The following is a 17438-nucleotide window of genomic DNA, read 5'->3' as shown; positions in this document are numbered from 1 at the left end:
TTTTGACCCCTTCCTCCTATAAATAAGGAACCAGGCACGAAAGAGTTTTGTAGGTGCCTAAATCAAACGGTGGTGGATTTAGATCTCAAGTCAAGGTCTTTCAGCTTTAGATGCACTGCTCATCACCCTGTTCTGGACCACCTAGCAGAGCTGTAGGGGGACAGCATGCTCCCTCACTCTAGAAGCATTCATTTGTTTCACTCAAGGCCATGCCTAAATATATATATGTGTGTGTGTGTGTGTGTGTGTGTGTGTGTGTGTGTGTGTGTGTGTGTGTGTGTGTGTATGGATTAGTGACACTGGCCTTGAGATTTACATCACTTTTAATGCTTTTCATTGTCACCAAGATAAGAAAACATTAAAACATTACCTCAACTTGATACAATTTGAAAAGTGGGCCACTACGCACGAGGAATGCTGGAATTTGAAACTTGGGGGATTCCACCACCACCCCCAACTCAGCATCAAGTATGTTTAAGGGAAAACTTGAACTAAGTCAATGAAGTGAAACTCCTAAAAAGTCAATCCCTCCTTAAATGATCTTCCTTCATCAGGACTGCTTTCCTTTAACCCTGGGGTCCCCAGCTGGGACCTCAGCAATTATTCTGAGGCTTGACACCAACTGACCGCCCACAGGCATCTTTACTTTTCTTAGCTGCTCAGCTGCCAACAACTGCTGGGCCACAAAGAATGGGTAGGACGGTCACTGCGCATGGATTTTTCTTTGTAGGCACAGTGGCCAAAGCCAGGCAGAGGTCATTTCCTCACATCTCAAGGAGCACACAATGGAAGAAACTTCAGTATACATTGAAGAAGTCTGTTCTGCCTGGGGTCTTACTTCAGTGATGGAGCCAACTCCCAGACGGAGACTGGGAAGCTGCTTTTGTTTTAAAGAGCTGGTCCGTGGTACTCAGTGACAAAACTCGCCTGGCTTCCAAAGCCCTGTATTTACTGACTGATACTTTGTTCTGAAAATCTGCCTCTCAGGCCTTGGTTGCCATCTTCCTCAGCAGCAGAGCCTGACACATTCACCATCAAAGGAAGCAGACAGGGCACGTCAGCCACTAACCCATGAAAACACTGTGGTCTCCCCATGGGCCAGTGAATGAATCGACATGCCACTGGGGCCCTAATGACATCACTTCATTTTCACAAATAGGACAACCCAGCCAAGAAGTGAAAAATGCTCTTCCAAATTGTCCAACTAGACAGGAGTTTCCTTAGATCAAGCTGTAAGAAATTCTACTTGGATAGAGTTAATGTCTCTGACTGCTACATTTGATCTCTGGATAAATTCAGAAAGATCAGATTTTGTCCTTGAGGGAGAGTGCTTAAAATTCTAAAAGCAAATTTAGAGCTCTCTGGATTTTATCACATCACAATATACTCAATTAAAGACAGTTATGCTAGAAGGTGACAATGGGACCTGGAGGGTTAGCTTATAGGATGATGATCACGATCATAAAAATTAAACTCTACAGCAGTGATGGGCTGTGGGGAGGCCCTCCAAAAGGTCCCCAGTGGCTGCACAAACAAAACTACAAAGCATCATTTACATCCTGCCTTGGAAAAAAGGCCAGGATTTTTTTCTCCAGCCCTAGCTTGGCAGAGCTCCACATCATAAGCTTTTTTGTTTTTGTTTTTGTTTTTGAACAGCGGAAGAAAAGTGCCTTTGCTCCAGGCTAGTCTTCACCAAAACAAAAGGAGACCATCTGGCTGGCACTACAAGGAGCTCTCTGCACCTGAATCCTTGGCTGGGCTCAGGCACAGTCCTCACCCTTCTCGAAGGAGGAGCTCTTCTTGGTGCCAGGAACCACTGACTTCTCCCGGCCCAGGTGAAGGCTACCTCACGACATCCTCTCCACGACTGACCCTCCCCTCCCACTCTCACCACTACAATTCCTCTGACTTCTGGGAAAAAACAGGAGGTCAGCTGTTCAAAACCTGAAAGTCCAAAGTATAAACTGCCCACTTCCTCCCCTCCCTTGCATCCTCCAGACAATGGTTCTCACTTGCTATTGACAGTTCACCACTCATTAGCACCCTCACTAGAGGAAAGATGGGGTCTTGGGGTAGTTTTAATCAAGCAATGATGTTACCCCGTGGCCTCACTGGTATACAGTGGGAGACAAGGTCAAGATTATCCATTCAAATGAGGACGAGGACTGTGGGTCAGGTCCTCTTCTTCATGTTCTTACATCCCTGTAGTTCTGAATAATCTCAAAATTAGTCAGGTTCACAAATGTTAAAATTCTCTATTTAAAAAATAAAAAAAGAAAGGAAGGAAGGAAGGAAGAGAGGGAGGGAGAGAAGGAGAGGGATAAAGAAAGAAAAAAGTCTACATTCACAAACACAGAAACAAACTGTGGTCACCAGAGGGGAAAGCAGCAAGGCAGAGGGAACAGAGCAGGAGTCTGGGGTTGACAGATGCACTCTACTATATATAAAACAGATAAACAACAAGGACCTACTGTATAGCACAGGCAACTATATTCAGTTTCTTGTAGTGAGCTGTAATGCAAAAGAACCTGAAAATACATACATATATCTGTATGTATGTATATGTATATGTATAACTAAATCACTTTGCTGTAACACCTGAAACTAACACTGTAAATCGGCTACGCTTCAATTAAAAAAAAAAAAAAAAGGAATTAAAAAAAAAGAAAAGGCTTGCATGCCTTGGTCTGCTCAGGCTGCCAAAACAAAATGCCACAGACTGGGTGATTTAAAAAATGGAATTTTATTTCTCACGGTTCTGGAAGCTGAGAAGTCTATGATCAATGTGCTGGCCAAATTCAGTTTCAGGGCTCTCCTCCTGGCTAGCAGGTGGCCCCCTTCTCACTGTGTCCTTACATGATGGAAAGAGAGTTCTGGTGTATCTTCCTCTTCTTATAAGGGCACCCACTCTATTGGATTAGCACCCCACACTATGACCTCATTTAACCTTTGTCACCTCCTCACAAGTCCTATTTCCAAACACAGTCACATTGCAGGGGTAGGGGGGTTGGACTTCAATACAATTCAGTCCATGGCCCTATGCTTGACCATTTGGAGACTGCAAGGTTAATAATACATATCGTATGTGTTCAAAGAGTTCACATTCTAGAATCAATTTATGCTAAAAGTAGAAGAGCCTGCAAAGTGTATGTAGTCTCTTCCCATAAGTGTCAAGGATTGCTTCTAAACACATTCCCAGAATGTACCTCCTGATGAGGGAGTTGGCTTGTTCATCCCAATTCAGAGAAAGGGCCACAGAGGCACAGGAAGCTGAGGTGGCCTGTGGCACTTGTGATAAGATAACACAAAGAAATTAAACTCAAATTGTGCCTGTGTCTCCCTACTAAGGTCTGGGGGAGCAACCACATTCCTTATAACTGGACTCCTAATACTTAAAGGGCAGTATCCAGTATCTCTCAGGCCAAGATGTTTGAAAAGACTTCTTAATTCACAATGTAGAAGTAACAGTATCTGGAAGCTGTTGCCCAAGCCAAGATTAGGACTGTAGTTTGTTAGAGAGAAGAAATTTGATTTTCTGAATTATGAAGGCAGAGTTTCTATGCTAATTAATCCAACAGGTTCAATATCCAAAATAGTATGGTCTGTTAAAGAGACCTCAGACCTGAGATGCAACACACCAGGATTCTGCAATAGCCTCACTGAATTAAAAACAGAAGTGACCTAGACAAATCCTTGAGTAGAAATTAACCAATACGATACAATCAAACTTACTGAGCGTTTACTGTAGTGTCCTAAGTCCTTTCCATTTATCATCTCAATTAATCCTCGTAACAGCTCTATGAGAGAGCTAATATTATCCCCACTTAATTGATAAAGAAACTGAAGTCTGAAGTAACTGGCTCCAGGTCATACATTTAGTAAACAATGGAGCAAACCAGGATTCAAACCCAGGAAATCTGGTTCTAGAACCCAGACTACATTATACCACACCTGGGCCTTATCTTTTCAACTACATTTATCCACTGGGTGTAACAGTCAATGCTTGAAATGTCTACCAAAATGTAAATCTAAGAGGGCAGGGATCTTGTTTGTCTTAGATATTGCCCTATCCCTGGCATAGAAAATCACATGGAGCATAACAGGTGCTCAATAAATGTTTATTACATAAACAAACAGCAGATTGTATTAGATTTAGTGGAACTGCTGCAATAGACTCTTTACTGTCTTCCCCATTTTAATTTCACTTTCTACTCCTATCATCAGTGATAGCCCTTTGCTCTTCACTGCCTAGTGAATTTCAACAGCTTTCAAAGATTTTCCAACTTGGCCCCAACCTATTCCAACCTTATCACTTGATATTGCATTAGACAAACACTCCACTCTGGCCATCTCTGCCCTCCCTGCTCTGGCCCTCACCCATCCTCACCCAGCCCTGTGCTTTCCTGTCAGCTGGGTTACTCCCTCCCTCTTGTCTGATCACATGAAGCTCACTTTTCTTTCAAAGTGCTGTCTCTTTTCATAAGCCTTCTCTGAACAACAAATCCACAGTGATCGCTCCCTCTTCTAAGGTGGGCTCAACAGAAACATATCACCTGCTTCTTCATCCTTTCCTGTCTCCACAGACAGGAAATATGCTATGTGCCAGGGCCAAGCCTCATCATTTTGAGTAATCTCTCCAATGTGCAGCATAGGCTTGGCTGTTCAGACACATCATGAACAGAGACTGACCAACCAATGTAGATACATCTCATCAAATGTGAAACATCTGCTGATTTCTTTTTAACAAAGGTAAAAAATTAATGGGGGTAAAATTCACATGACATAAAATTCATCATTTAACCACACTGTGCAACCAACACCCCTATCTACTTCCAGAACATTTCATCACTCCAAAAGGAAATCCCAAACCCATAACACAATCACTCATTCCCCAGCCCCCAGCCTCTTGCAACCACGAATCTAATTTCTAACTCTATGGATTTGCCTATGCTTGGCATTTCATATAAATGGAATCACACAATATGTAGCCTTTGTGTCTGGCTTCTTTCACTAGCATTATGTTTTCAAGGTTCATTCATGTCCTAATGTTTATCATACTTCATTCCTTTTTATGTATGAAGATATGACATTTTGTTTCTTCAGTCTCCAGTCATCAGTTGGTGGACAATTGGGTTGTTTTCCCCTTTTTGTTACTGAGAATAATGCTGGTAAGAACATTTATGCACAAGTTTTTGTTTGAACCCCTTTCTCAATTCTGCTGACATCTTTCTAGGGAAGAACAAATTCATTAACTAAGAGCCTCACTGTAATTCTGTAGTAGAGATAAATAACTTTTCTTTTACTAAAATACTATCTTCATTAAAAAAAAAAATCATGCCCATGAGTAAATTTAACTGTTGTTATATTCCAGAATATTTAAATTTCTTTTAACTTATAATAGCTTATATTAGAGTATATCAGAGGCTATACTTTCTAACTTCCGTATTTAATTAATAGTATCTTACTTAAGCACTTGGATGACTCTTTCATAAAAAGCATAAGCAAGACATTCCTCCCCATTTTAACATTATTCGGTGTCAAATCATGATAGCTAATATTTATTTAGAGTTTACTATGTAACTACCACTAGGCTAAATGTAACACTCTTTGAAGTACATGCCATTGTCATTTTACAGGTGATGAAGAGTCTTAGAGAGCTTAAGTAGCCTCCCCCAGGTCACCAGGGTTTGGAGTGGAGATGGAGTACTGACCCAACTTGTCACATTTCACACAGTAAATGACAAGGCCAGCCAGGAGTAGACACAGACCATCAAAATCTTCTCTAACTCATGAGTTCAGTCATATTTGTGTAAATCAACTTAACCTTTAAGCCCAGTGCCCAAAGAAAGTGTACAGAAAGGGTACTCAGACCTCTCACAGATGTGCTAGAACTTTTCAAAAGTAAGGACTCAAAATTTCTCTCAGAAAAACAAAACAAAACAAAAAACAAAACAAAACAATAGCTCCTATTTTCTCTTTTTGAGTCCACCAGCTCCATATAGTAATAGCAAGAAGCTGGGATGATCTATAGGTGCAATGACCCACAATGATGATGGCCGATGTCCTCTAAGATAGGAAAAAAACAAAACAAAACAAAACACATGCCACCCATGTGCTGGGAGCATCATTTTGCTTATAGGGCTGTTTCACTTGTACAGATATTGCTCCTGGAGCTCACTGTGGAAGCGATGGTCGAAATAAAGTGAGAGAGAGAGAGATGAGCCAAAGACCCTACACCTCATCTCACTATTTCCCAGTTAGAAAAAAATGAAAGAAAAAAATAAAAGCATTTCAATATTAGACTTCAACAGAGATGTCATCTAAAGATTCTGAAAAATATCCATGACCCAGAATAGTACTCTGATTTTTCCCAACAGAGGTCAATGAAAAGGAGGAGGGTGGAGGGAAGAAGATTTGCTAGTGAGCCAACCTGGAGGGTTGCTTTGTTTTAGACTCTGAAGAGTGGGGCTCTGCTGACACTGCTGATCTCTTAGGTACTAGATTTGCTGCCTGGAAAAGGAAAGCCATCAACCATGATGGTGCTGTTCCATTGCCTTCTGACACATAATTCTTCTGACTATGGAAGCAAGGGCAGATTAAAGGGTGTTTAAAGCTCCAGGTCCACTTAACCCCACTGAGACCCAAATTTTGTGACTGTTAGGATTCTCAGAGTTTACTGTTTTCCATCACTGCTACAGGTTTAATTTTACATTAAATATGCTGCTTTAAATTTTTTTCAAACTTTTTATTGAAGTTTAAAGCACATACCAAAAATGTACACAAATCAAAATTAAACAGCTCAATACATTTTCACCAAATGAACACACCCAGAATTAAATAGAATATGAGCATCCTAGAAGCCCTCCTGGGGCAAAGCTTTAATTCTGACCCCAAACTAAGTCCCAGCAAGCATCCTATGCCTAAAAATGCATTTAGCATTAAACACACTACTTGGGACATAAACAACCACAATGAAAGACAACACCATCACTTCCCTATTTTTTTCAACAAAAGCCACATCTACACAGAACTTAAAGTGGAGCACGGTACTCAACCCTCATAGCACTGAGGGGCAAGCCTCTCTAAATCACAAGAATGGAGCCAAATGAACAGGCCTAATGACAACGAACTGAAAACTAAGTAACCAACCAGGAGCGTGTTTAAGACAATTCTTCTGCCACCTACAAAGAAACAAGTCTCCTCTTCCCCTTCTCCACTTCAAAGGCATCTCTATCATTAGTAAAACCAAATATCCACTTAGTAAAGTATAAACAAAATGCACGGGGGAGGAGGAGTGGAAACATGAATAAGTAAAGCCACTTGCCTCTCTGGAATCCACTTGCTTCTCTTTCCTTAATGGATTTACAATGATAGTCTTTAATCAAGGTGCAACGATGGACTTAATTATAAGAAGCTTTAAATGACCTCCAGCAAATCATATTTTGCCTTCTCCTGGGTACAAACCTTCTTTAGCCTGATACTCCCAGTCGGGAAACCTCTTATCTCAGAGACAAAAGGATTCCTACGGCCAATGAGCATCAGCTGCCTGAACACTGTGTAAATGGGCTCTCCATAACCCATTATACCCAGGAAAGGCTTTCCCCATTCTGCCTCAATCAAGGCTGTACTGTGTCTAACTTAAATTTTAAAAAAGCGACCTACAAATATTCTCAGGAACTAGGGACTAACTTTCCCTTTGAGAGAAACCCAGAGGCAAAGACTGAACGAATGACATACTTTTTCATAAAAGGAGTAATCAGGCTAAAAGAACAATCTTGTGTGAAAAGTCTGTGACCTTTACGAGGCTATGACCTTCAGTTTGGACGTTCTTCAGACGCAAAGGGTGTAGCCAGCTGTTGAACTTCAGATTAGATCTTTACAGGAAGTTTGAAACCCTCTCCCTCCAGGGCTAGATTTTGGAAGTCGGGGGTAAGGACTGGTATCCACATGACATCTGGGGAGTCCCTCAACCTCATAACCTCCAAATATAGGAATAACTTTCTAATGGATTTAATAGTATTTCAATCTCAAAAAAAATTCTCAATTTCTAAACTGATAACAGACTCTAGATTTGGAAGGAAATTATGAATCTATCATATACGTGGTCACCATACCTGGGAACAAAGAATCACTCTCTGAGGTCCAGACCTTAATTTAGGTGAGCTTTCAGATCAGACACTTGTCTTTGAACTTGAGGAAAAGAGGCTGAGAAATGCACCTCTGCCTATGACTGAGGAAGATCTTTTTTATTTTTAAAAATCAATAATAAAACCCTGTAAAAAGTCATTGATCATAGCAGGAAACAACTCTTCTATGACCAAGGGTCAACCAGGAGTTCTAAAAGACTTGTGTTCCTTGAATGCCACATCTCATGCTCCCAAACCAGCAGATTAATGATACTTCCGCAAAATTACTTTTTTCCTTCCCAAATCCTACCTCTGACACATTGTCGCAAGTGGTTTAACTGTGAAAGGCCTTGACCTCCTTTCTTTGTCTCTCTGATTCAAGTGTGTCTGTTTCCTTGGGGCTACCAAGCTCAGTTGGATGGCTGGCCAGAGTGGAATGAGGCATCAGCCAACCCCTGAACAATGGGCCCCTTTCTCCGGCTGTCACATGAACAGTGTTGTGTTACAGTCATTGTCCTTTCAAGCAGAGACGGAGAGGCACGGGTTCTCACAGACCAGCTATTCTCTCTGACCCCTTCTGACCAAGTCACTAAAATATCCGGAAAGAAAAGAGGAGAAAAAAGCAAAGGAAAGAAGGGAAGGGAAGGGAAGAAAAAAGAAAAGAAAATTAAAGAAAAATTCATTCCTTCTGAATGGAGCAACAGAGCCCTAATAAGGATTTTTAGTGCATCCACAGGCCACCTGTGTCAGAACACCTTGTCAAAAAATGCACACCCCACATGTTACTGTAAATAAAATAAACAACAAGGTCCTACTGTGTAGCACAGGGAACTGTATTCAATTTCTTATACTAAGCTATAATGGAAAAGAATCTGAAAAAAAAAATATATATATATATATATGTTTGTATGTACAACTGAATCACTTTGCCATATATCTGAAACTAACATTGTAAATCAACTACACTTCAATAAAAATAAAATTTAAAAAAAAGCACATTTCTGGGCCCCACTGCACACCTACTGAATCAAAATCTTTAGAGGTGAGCCAGTATCTGCTGGTGATTCTCATGCCCCTAAAGGTTGAAAACAGAGGCCGAAGGCATTTCTAAACTCACTGATGGCTCAATTTTGCACCTCTATCAGTTCAAGGGACATACCAGATGGGGGGAATACTGAAAAGGCAGATGCTTCATACCAAGGTTATTAAATCTTCCTGTGAGGGAAAATACCTGGGGAGAAGAGGGGTGAGAAAGATGAGGGCACCAACTAATGTAAGGAATGAGATGGGCGATTTTTAAAAATACTCACAGCTGTTGAGAAGATAATAGGAATTTGGAGGTAGGGTCAGCAATGAGCTAAAAAGGGGGTGCAGGAGGATAAAAGGAGGTGCTGAAGCATCTTGGCAGAGGCTGCACCTTCAAAAAAGGGTGGACGATGAGAAAGTTACAGTGGTGCGATGGACAAATGGCTTTCAACAAACAAGCATATGTCGTATTTAGTCATAAGTTTTAAGATGCAAGCTTCCTCCATAGTCCTAAGCCTTAAAAGTCAGCCACTCAGAGTCAAACATCTGGTGGTATTGTGTGAAATGAAGGAGATATGAACGAAGTGATACCCATGGTTGAGTAGATGACTTCATGCTAAAAAAGACAGCATAGTAGTGTGGCAAGATCATCCTTAAATTAAACTTCTTACAGGAAAATACGAATTCAGATTGAGAAGATGCGAGAAGAAACATGAGTCCTGTCTTCATCCACACCCCCAGGAATCCCCACGGTGGTTGAAAAAAACAGCAGTTTTCTCATTTCACATCTTCTCATGAAATGGGGGCTCCATTCTAACTTGACTCTCAATAGGGCACCCCAAACCACATCTGGTTCACATAATAGAATAACAGCAGTGTAATACAAGGGCTCCTTCAGAACATGTAAGTGCTGTAGGAGCAGGCAGAATCCAGCCCCGGGGCAAGGCTGTCATAAAATAGCTCTCAAATGTTAACTCACTACTCCTGTGGTATGATCTAGTTACTATTGCTTAAGGATCTCTTGCAAATTCCAGCAGCCACATGTTTTCTGAGCTCACTCCCCTGTCTAAAATGCCTCATCTGCTCAAAACCCCTCTCCTTCAAGGCCCCACACAGCCAGGAAACCTCTGACAAGCGCACAGAGCCCTCTCTCTACAACGAGCCCTCAGAGCTCCCAGAGCTGCCCACCTGGCCCCCGCTACACCCAGCCTTACACAGTCACTTCTATTTTTTTAAATCTGCTTTTTTAATGCAAGTATCTTGATAATTCCACATAGTATTTATCTCTGTGCCCTACAGACCGAATAAGTATCTGATGGAGAAAAAATAAAGCTCACACCAATTACTTTTTTAAAGATCAAAATTCTCATCTAGTCCTCAACTCCTTGTCCAGAAAAAGATAAAGTTCCCTTCTCAAAATAACGGTGGGGGTAGATATTTGAAATCTTTTGTTTTGATTATAGAATTAATCCCCTGGACCCAAAACAAAGATTTCATCTTTTCATTTTGTTTCCATGTGAAACAAATTCAGTTCATGGGGGTTGATTTTCAATTTGCCATCAAAAATTATTTTTTAAAAAAAGACTAACATGATTCTTTACCAGAAGGTATTAAAAAGATCCATCATGGGAATAATCATCTATGGTGAGATTTTAGAACTGACCCAACCTGAGCTCAGCCAGCTCAACCAGGATATAATGACCAGTCACTCAGTCACCCTCTAGAATGGGGCCTCTCAAACCCCAAAGGTAAGATGTTTTTAACAGATGCGGATACCCTGCACATGTATGTATCAAGATGAGGCTTTCTACACTGAAATACTGTTTTCTTTGTCTTAGAAGTGGGGAGGGGTACAATTTATTGTGCTCTGAGTAGGAAATTGAGGTGGTTAAAATGCTTTACATAGTTTCTGTATCTAGGAGAATAAATCACTGGAAATGAAACAAGAGAGGAAATCACTAGAAACGAACATTGATAATAACAGGATATATTATCACATTCACACTTTCCAGACAGGCTAATGGCACAGAGTATGTGTCATCAAATAACATCCACACTATGACCTGTGGTTTTACAAATAAAATTGTAATCAAGGAAATTAACATTGGTTTGCATCTTATTTTTTTCCTCATAATATGGGAAATCCATTTACTAAGCACTATAATCCTCTGCAATAACTATTTTTAAAAAGAGAATGATCACAGTGAAAAATAATCTTAAATTAGGAAGAAAAGAGAGACAAGACATAAATGCAACATCCTGGGAAATTCAGAGAGAGAGAATAAACGAATGAATAAATAAAGAGATTAGGAGACCAGTGAAGAGACTTACAAAAGAACAGCCAGGTACAAGCTTAAACTAAGGCAGAAAAAGTTTATGCTGGAAACAGAATTGAAAAAGAAGACACATCAACAGAACCCAATGACTCTTGCGTTAATTCTGAAAGCTAAGCTAATTTTTAAAATGAAATACTGGGTATACAGCCTTGAGAAAATGAGAGCAGAGGCAGTTCTCAACATTGCTCTGTTCGAAGTCCAAACAATCTGGATGTTTGTACCTTGTGCATTGATGCCGCTACCTTCCTGCCCTATGTCACTGGAACTCTCAAACATCAGACTATGAATGAACATTTTTTTTTTGTTTATCTTACAGTGGAGCTGCCAATGAGCTAAAAGTTCAATTTTCAAAGCGTCACTTTCTCAGTCATTACCCTGCCATATGTTCACTTGTTCAAATATTACTGCATATTTCCATTATTATGAAAATAAATGAGTGGAAAATGAAAAAAAATGAAAAACTTACTCATAACTGGAACAAGTTTTTGTCTCATAAGCTTAATACGTGAGACAAAGAAGGAAGATATTGGACATGCCAAAAATGCTAAATCTTTAATCTGAATCAGACATTTATTTAACTTGAACAAGTCAACTGGTGTTCAAATGAAGAGGAAACACCAAAATTATAGAACATTTAAGAAAGAAAAAGAAAGAAGTAAACATGGAATACTGTATCTAAGTGGCAAGGTATAATTAGAAATTTATAAAATATTTGTCTCTCTAGGGCCAGCATCCCCTATAATATGTAAGCTTTTACACAATCTTTGGACCTATTTAAAGGAATGTAGCCTGTACTCAAGTAGGAAAAACAATATTGAACCGGTCACCATGTTTTTGATCAAATACAGAAACAAGTGCAAAGGTGTTTTATAAACTAAAAAGCACAGGGCAAACCATTACAGTGCCTTTACACTGCCATTCACAACCAAAACTATTTCAAGGGTATGAAAAATTCAGTTCTTGTATCACAGTGTTGCCATAGTGTTGAACATGTAACATTAATTCAATGGCATTGGATGTTTCCTCAGTCTTCTTAGGATAGTCTATCTTGTCCTTTTTCCACTCTAGATTATTAACTTTGTAGATACGTCTAGCCAAATTGTAAATTCTTGAATAGCTTCTCCACAACCCGTAACACATACAAAGTGACGATCCCAAACAGTTGGTGCGCTAAGAAAATGTCACCTGCGTTCATTCATTCATTCTTCCTCATTCTTTAGGCATTTATTATCTAACTACTTTGTGTCGGCCCTTTGGATAAAGGCTTAGAACAAGGGATGATAAACTCACCAATTGGTTGGAGAAAAACTCATGTAATAAACATAGTTGATACAATATGATAAAGCTATCCACAAAGCAGAATAGGAATCACAGGACATATTACATATTTTGCAAGAGAATTAGGAAAAGCTTCAGATGGGAGGTCATAACTGAACTGCATCTTGAAGGACAAATGGGTAGTAAGAAGTTGGTTAAACCAAAACAAGGAACAAGACCTTTCCTGCAGAGGGAACAGCATTCACAGCTGGGTGAGAGAGGAGTGAAAGAGACCATATGCTTTTTTTTTTATTGAAGTAAGAGACCACAGACTCTTTAAAGAACAATATCAAGGTCAGTGGGGCTGAAGAGCTGGGGAACAGGGAAGTAAGGAAACAACACAGAGAAGATGACATGAGGCCGGTCTTGTATATCATGTTAAAGAGGTTAGGCTTTATGCTATACGCCAGTGTGTCTCCAAATGTGACTGGTGGTCACCTCTACCAGATTCACTTGGGAATCTGCTCAAATGCAGATTTTTGGCCCTTATATCTGGGATGAAGCTGTGGAATCTGCATTTTCAATAAGCCCCCAGGTGACACAGATGCTTACCATTTGGGGAGCTGCCTAAGATTTTTAAACATGAGAATGACAATCAGATTTATGTTTCAGAAATACACTATTAGACAATCATAAAGAAGGTAAACTCGCTGCTGCTCAAGGAGCATGTGACTGGGGCTTGAATTACGACCATCCAGGGAGCTTGTAAAACTGCAGACTTTCCACAGCACACCCAAGACTTACTGCACCTGAATCCAAGCAGAGATGGCTAGCATTTACACTTGGTTGCACTACATGAAATCACCATTTTATGTAGGTCAAACATAGTCAGATTTTGGCAATTTCTCACAATTCAAACTAATACTCTTAACAAGGCCCGCTCCATGCTTCTGATGTACATCAAAGGCTGACAACAGTTAATGAAAATACAAGCAGAGCTAAATGCGTTTCCTTTCTCATTAATTATCAGTGTCATTACTTACCTTGATTGACATGTAATGATCTAAGTCACATAATTTATGTACTTAAAACAAATGTTAAAAGAAAAAAATGTTCAAAAACAGCTGCCAGTTGAACTAAGGCAGCTTAATCTAAGGATGTTAGAGCCAGAAGGAGTGCCAGAGATCATCCAGCTCTTTCCCACCTCCCCACACAAGTGTACACACAATGAAGCTGCTGGGAGAAGTGTCCTGCTTAGAGGTTATACTGAATGTTTTGTTCAAGCCCTCAACCATACGTGCTCTTCATTTTAACAGGTATTGAAATCATTAGGGTTAAAAAGTATTTGCGGTTTAATTTATAGAGTGCCAGTGCCACGTGAAGCCCTAAGTTTGAAGTGTGTGTGTATGTATGTGTTTGTCTGGCAGGGGTCGGGAGGTTTGGCATAAAGCATAAAGCAAATAAATTTCTAAAATGAAGCCTCCGAACTTAAATAATATAGAACCTAGAACAGCCCTTGAACTGTAATAGATGCTTAATAAATATTTATTGAACAAATGATTGACCTCTAAAAAAATAGGTTAAAGGAGGTATAGCAATGTAAGGAGTTTCTAAGGCAATGTATTTTAGGGGTTGTAAACAGTGAGGGGCCAGATTTCCCACTTGCTAGCCTCTCCCAAACATCCTTTGGTACCCAACCAGCACCCCTCCTTTGCAAGTCCCAGCCCTGCCACATGTACCATTTTTTTTTTCCTCTGAAGGGGACCCAGCAGAAAGCAATACCAAGACCATGACACAGCAAAGTCAGATAATGCATCACATTCTGGGTAGAAGTGAAGCACAGATTTCAAAGCCCATTCAAATAGGAAGAATAGCTAATACTTACTAACAACTAATAAAAACTATATCATCATAAAATAAAAATAATAAATAACAGGCAATAATAATAAAAATAGTAGTAATAATATTAGATAATACATGTTTACTAACTGCCAGACTTGTTAGCACTCCACACACATTAATTCCTTTAATCCTCTGAACAACCCTCTGGTGTAAGCATTGTTATTACCATTCTGATCTTACAGATGAGGAGAGGGGTTAATTAACACCCAGAATCACACAACTGGAAAGAGGCAGAGTTGAGTTGCCCACAAGCCGCCTAGTCCCAGAACATCTTCTCTACTGAACTCTCTGACCTCATAGCATCACAGCAAAAAGTACCCTGCAAGCTGACCTCTTGGAGCAGTCACATCAGGAAAATGATCCAGTCCCAGTCTTTTCATCCATAAGGAATGAAGAATCTTTAGTCAGAAACACCATACACAAAGTGAGACTCTGGATATAAAGGAGAAAGGCCAGGAGAGCCAAGAAGGGAGGTCATTCTTCTCTGCCTTGGGATATAGCATGGCATCACTGCCTGGAAATTTCAGGGCTAATAAAATCTCAAACTTTGACTCTCCCCTGAAGAATGTGGGTACTCGAGTGGGGATATTTTCTAAAGAAGTATCAAATATATCTCTATATTTCATTTACTCAGTGGTTACACTCTTACTTCCAGAAAGAAAAATAAAGACGAAATATCTCTAAACCAGGGGTGAAAGTCCTAATCAAAGGAATTTAAAAGACCAACAGGAAATAGACATTTCCATGGTAACTGTGGCTGGAAGAATCGCCCCTCCCAACACTCTCTGAGGGGCCAGGTATTCAAACAAGTAAGAGACCCCTTCAGTATAAGTCACCCAGCCTGAGAGCCTGATGCCCCTCAAGGACCCCGAGAGCTCAGGAAGAGGGAGCATCCCACGTCTGACCCACCGCACCATCTGAATATCAAGTACTGGAGAAAGAGAAGTTTAGAAAACAAGTCAGGATCCCAGGGGAGGAGTAAAGCTGACCTGGAAGCAAGGGCCCCCCTTCTTTTCGTTCTCAGTCTGATCCTCCCCAAACCTCCCTACACCCAGCTATGACAAGGGTCAACACAGAACCAACAAAGAGAAGGCAATACAAGGGCAGAAATTATGCAAAATAAAATGTGTAATGCAGGTGTCTGTCTCCCCATGAAAAATACTACAAGAAGTTCCTACCCAGCCCCAAGTAACAAGACCAAATGGTAACACTAACAATAAACCCCTGAAATAAGTAAACAAGCCAGATTGAGCCATCTCGCCCCGCCTCATGCGGCACCCAGGTATCCTGGCTAAGGAAAATGCGCCCCTCACCCTTAAGAAAATACCCAGCGAACGGCCAGGGTCCAGAGGCTGCCAGAACTGAGTTTGCCCAACTCTTACCCGAGATTCTGAGGTTCACAGCGCAACCCTTTTGCCCTGGTTTTCAAGCAACGCCAGCAGAGAAACAAAAATCTGTTCCAAACAGCGCACTTAGCCTCCAAGCAGCGTCCCAGAAGAGAGCGGCCCTCGAGAGCCTTGGTTCAAGCTCAAACGTGGAGATGCGCGGGAAAGGACGCCGGTCTCTGCACGTTTCCAGACCCCCAGTTCTGCGTACCGGGAAAGTACTCGCTGCAAACTTGAGTAAGGTTTTCTCCGTCTGGCCCGAGATGCTGGAGGAGGAGGGGAGTAACCCGAGCCGGGCCGGGATGTGAGCAGTTGCCGCTGTTGCAGCTGCTGCCGCCGGGACAGTGACCGCTGGAGGGGGGCGTCGCTTGGCGCCGCGCGGAGCCCCTAGAGCCACCGGCAGGATCCTCCCCGCCCGACTCCTGCGCCTCGATCGCGGGTCCCCCCGTCCTAAGCGGCTTCCACCGCCCCGGAGTGACTCCGCCAAGAGTCTGGCTACCAAGTTGGCAAACCTTCGGGTCACCGCAGCATGTGAAATCAAAGGGTGGCGGAGAGAGTGCCGGTCTGCGTCCCGACCGACTCTCAGCACCCCAGTGTCAAAGTCTCCAGAGGTGTTCTAGCCCCGCTATGAGGATTGGGTCGGGGGACGGGGACTGAGGACAGCACCCGAGTGACCAGCTAGAGGGGATGGCACGTTCCCCGCGGTGCCAGGGAGGGAGCGCAAACGTGGGGTGGAGAAGGGATGGGGGAGCTAGCGGTACAAGAGTGTGATGCAGCAACAAAGTGGTTAGGCAGGTGGGGCGATGGGGTGGGAGTGAGGGGGCCTGCTTTACAGAGGCGGGGAGGAGAGAGAACTCCCTCGACCCACAGGAGAATCCCTCCAGGCCCTGTAAGAGGCCCCGCGCGGAGATTTCTTGGGGAATAGCTCCCTCTGCTGTCTCGCCAGGGAGGCCCCTGGAGACCCAACCATAGAAAGTTAAACCGATGAAGAGGCTTTTCCCTCTCTGTGTGTTGGGCAGGACATGAATTCTACTTCTCTGCCTGATCACCTTCCTCTTTCTTACTGAAGAATTACCCGCATGAGAACGAACCAAGAATATACAAACTTCTTATTGGTGCAAAGTGTTTCTTTCTTTCTTTCTTTTTTATGCTAAGCTGAATTCCATCCTCTCCCCGTGCCCACCCCACCCTGAAAGATTAGTGCTTCATACTCATGCCAGATGATCCTTTTCTACCAAGTTTCTGTTCTTTACATTAATATGAACTCTTCTCTTTTTACAGAGACCTCCAACACATACACGTCCTCAGTCAGTAACAGGACCTAGCAAACTTGAATGGTGCCTGAATGGAATGAACGAATATATACATGCTTGAAGTCCCTTCCCATCCTCCTTGGTCACCCCTGA

The 17438-nt window shown here is 41.7% G+C and overlaps 1 protein-coding gene across 2 annotated transcripts in view; it reads right to left on the bottom strand.

Annotated features, from left to right (window-relative positions):
* The window catches only part of MEGF10 (multiple EGF like domains 10), a 156852-nt gene extending 140129 nt beyond the window's left edge, over nucleotides 1-16723 (bottom strand). The window contains exon 1 of one of the 2 annotated variants that reach the window (XM_010980977.3): nucleotides 16030-16723. Coding sequence is in view for 1 of the 2 variants with exons in the window: in XM_031448935.2 (XP_031304795.1) it covers nucleotides 14979-15027 (49 nt within the window). In the remaining variant the exon portion in view is untranslated. Of the gene's footprint in view, nucleotides 1-14978; nucleotides 15330-16029 lie in introns of those variants that run through there. The other variant, XM_031448935.2, reaches the window with a different exon arrangement.
* Between the last annotated feature and the right edge of the window lie 715 nt (nucleotides 16724-17438).

This window comes from Camelus dromedarius, chromosome 3, assembly GCF_036321535.1.
Source record: "Camelus dromedarius isolate mCamDro1 chromosome 3, mCamDro1.pat, whole genome shotgun sequence".
NCBI classification, from domain to species: domain Eukaryota; kingdom Metazoa; phylum Chordata; class Mammalia; order Artiodactyla; family Camelidae; genus Camelus; species Camelus dromedarius.
This window is presented reverse-complemented; position numbering and strand designations above follow the sequence as displayed.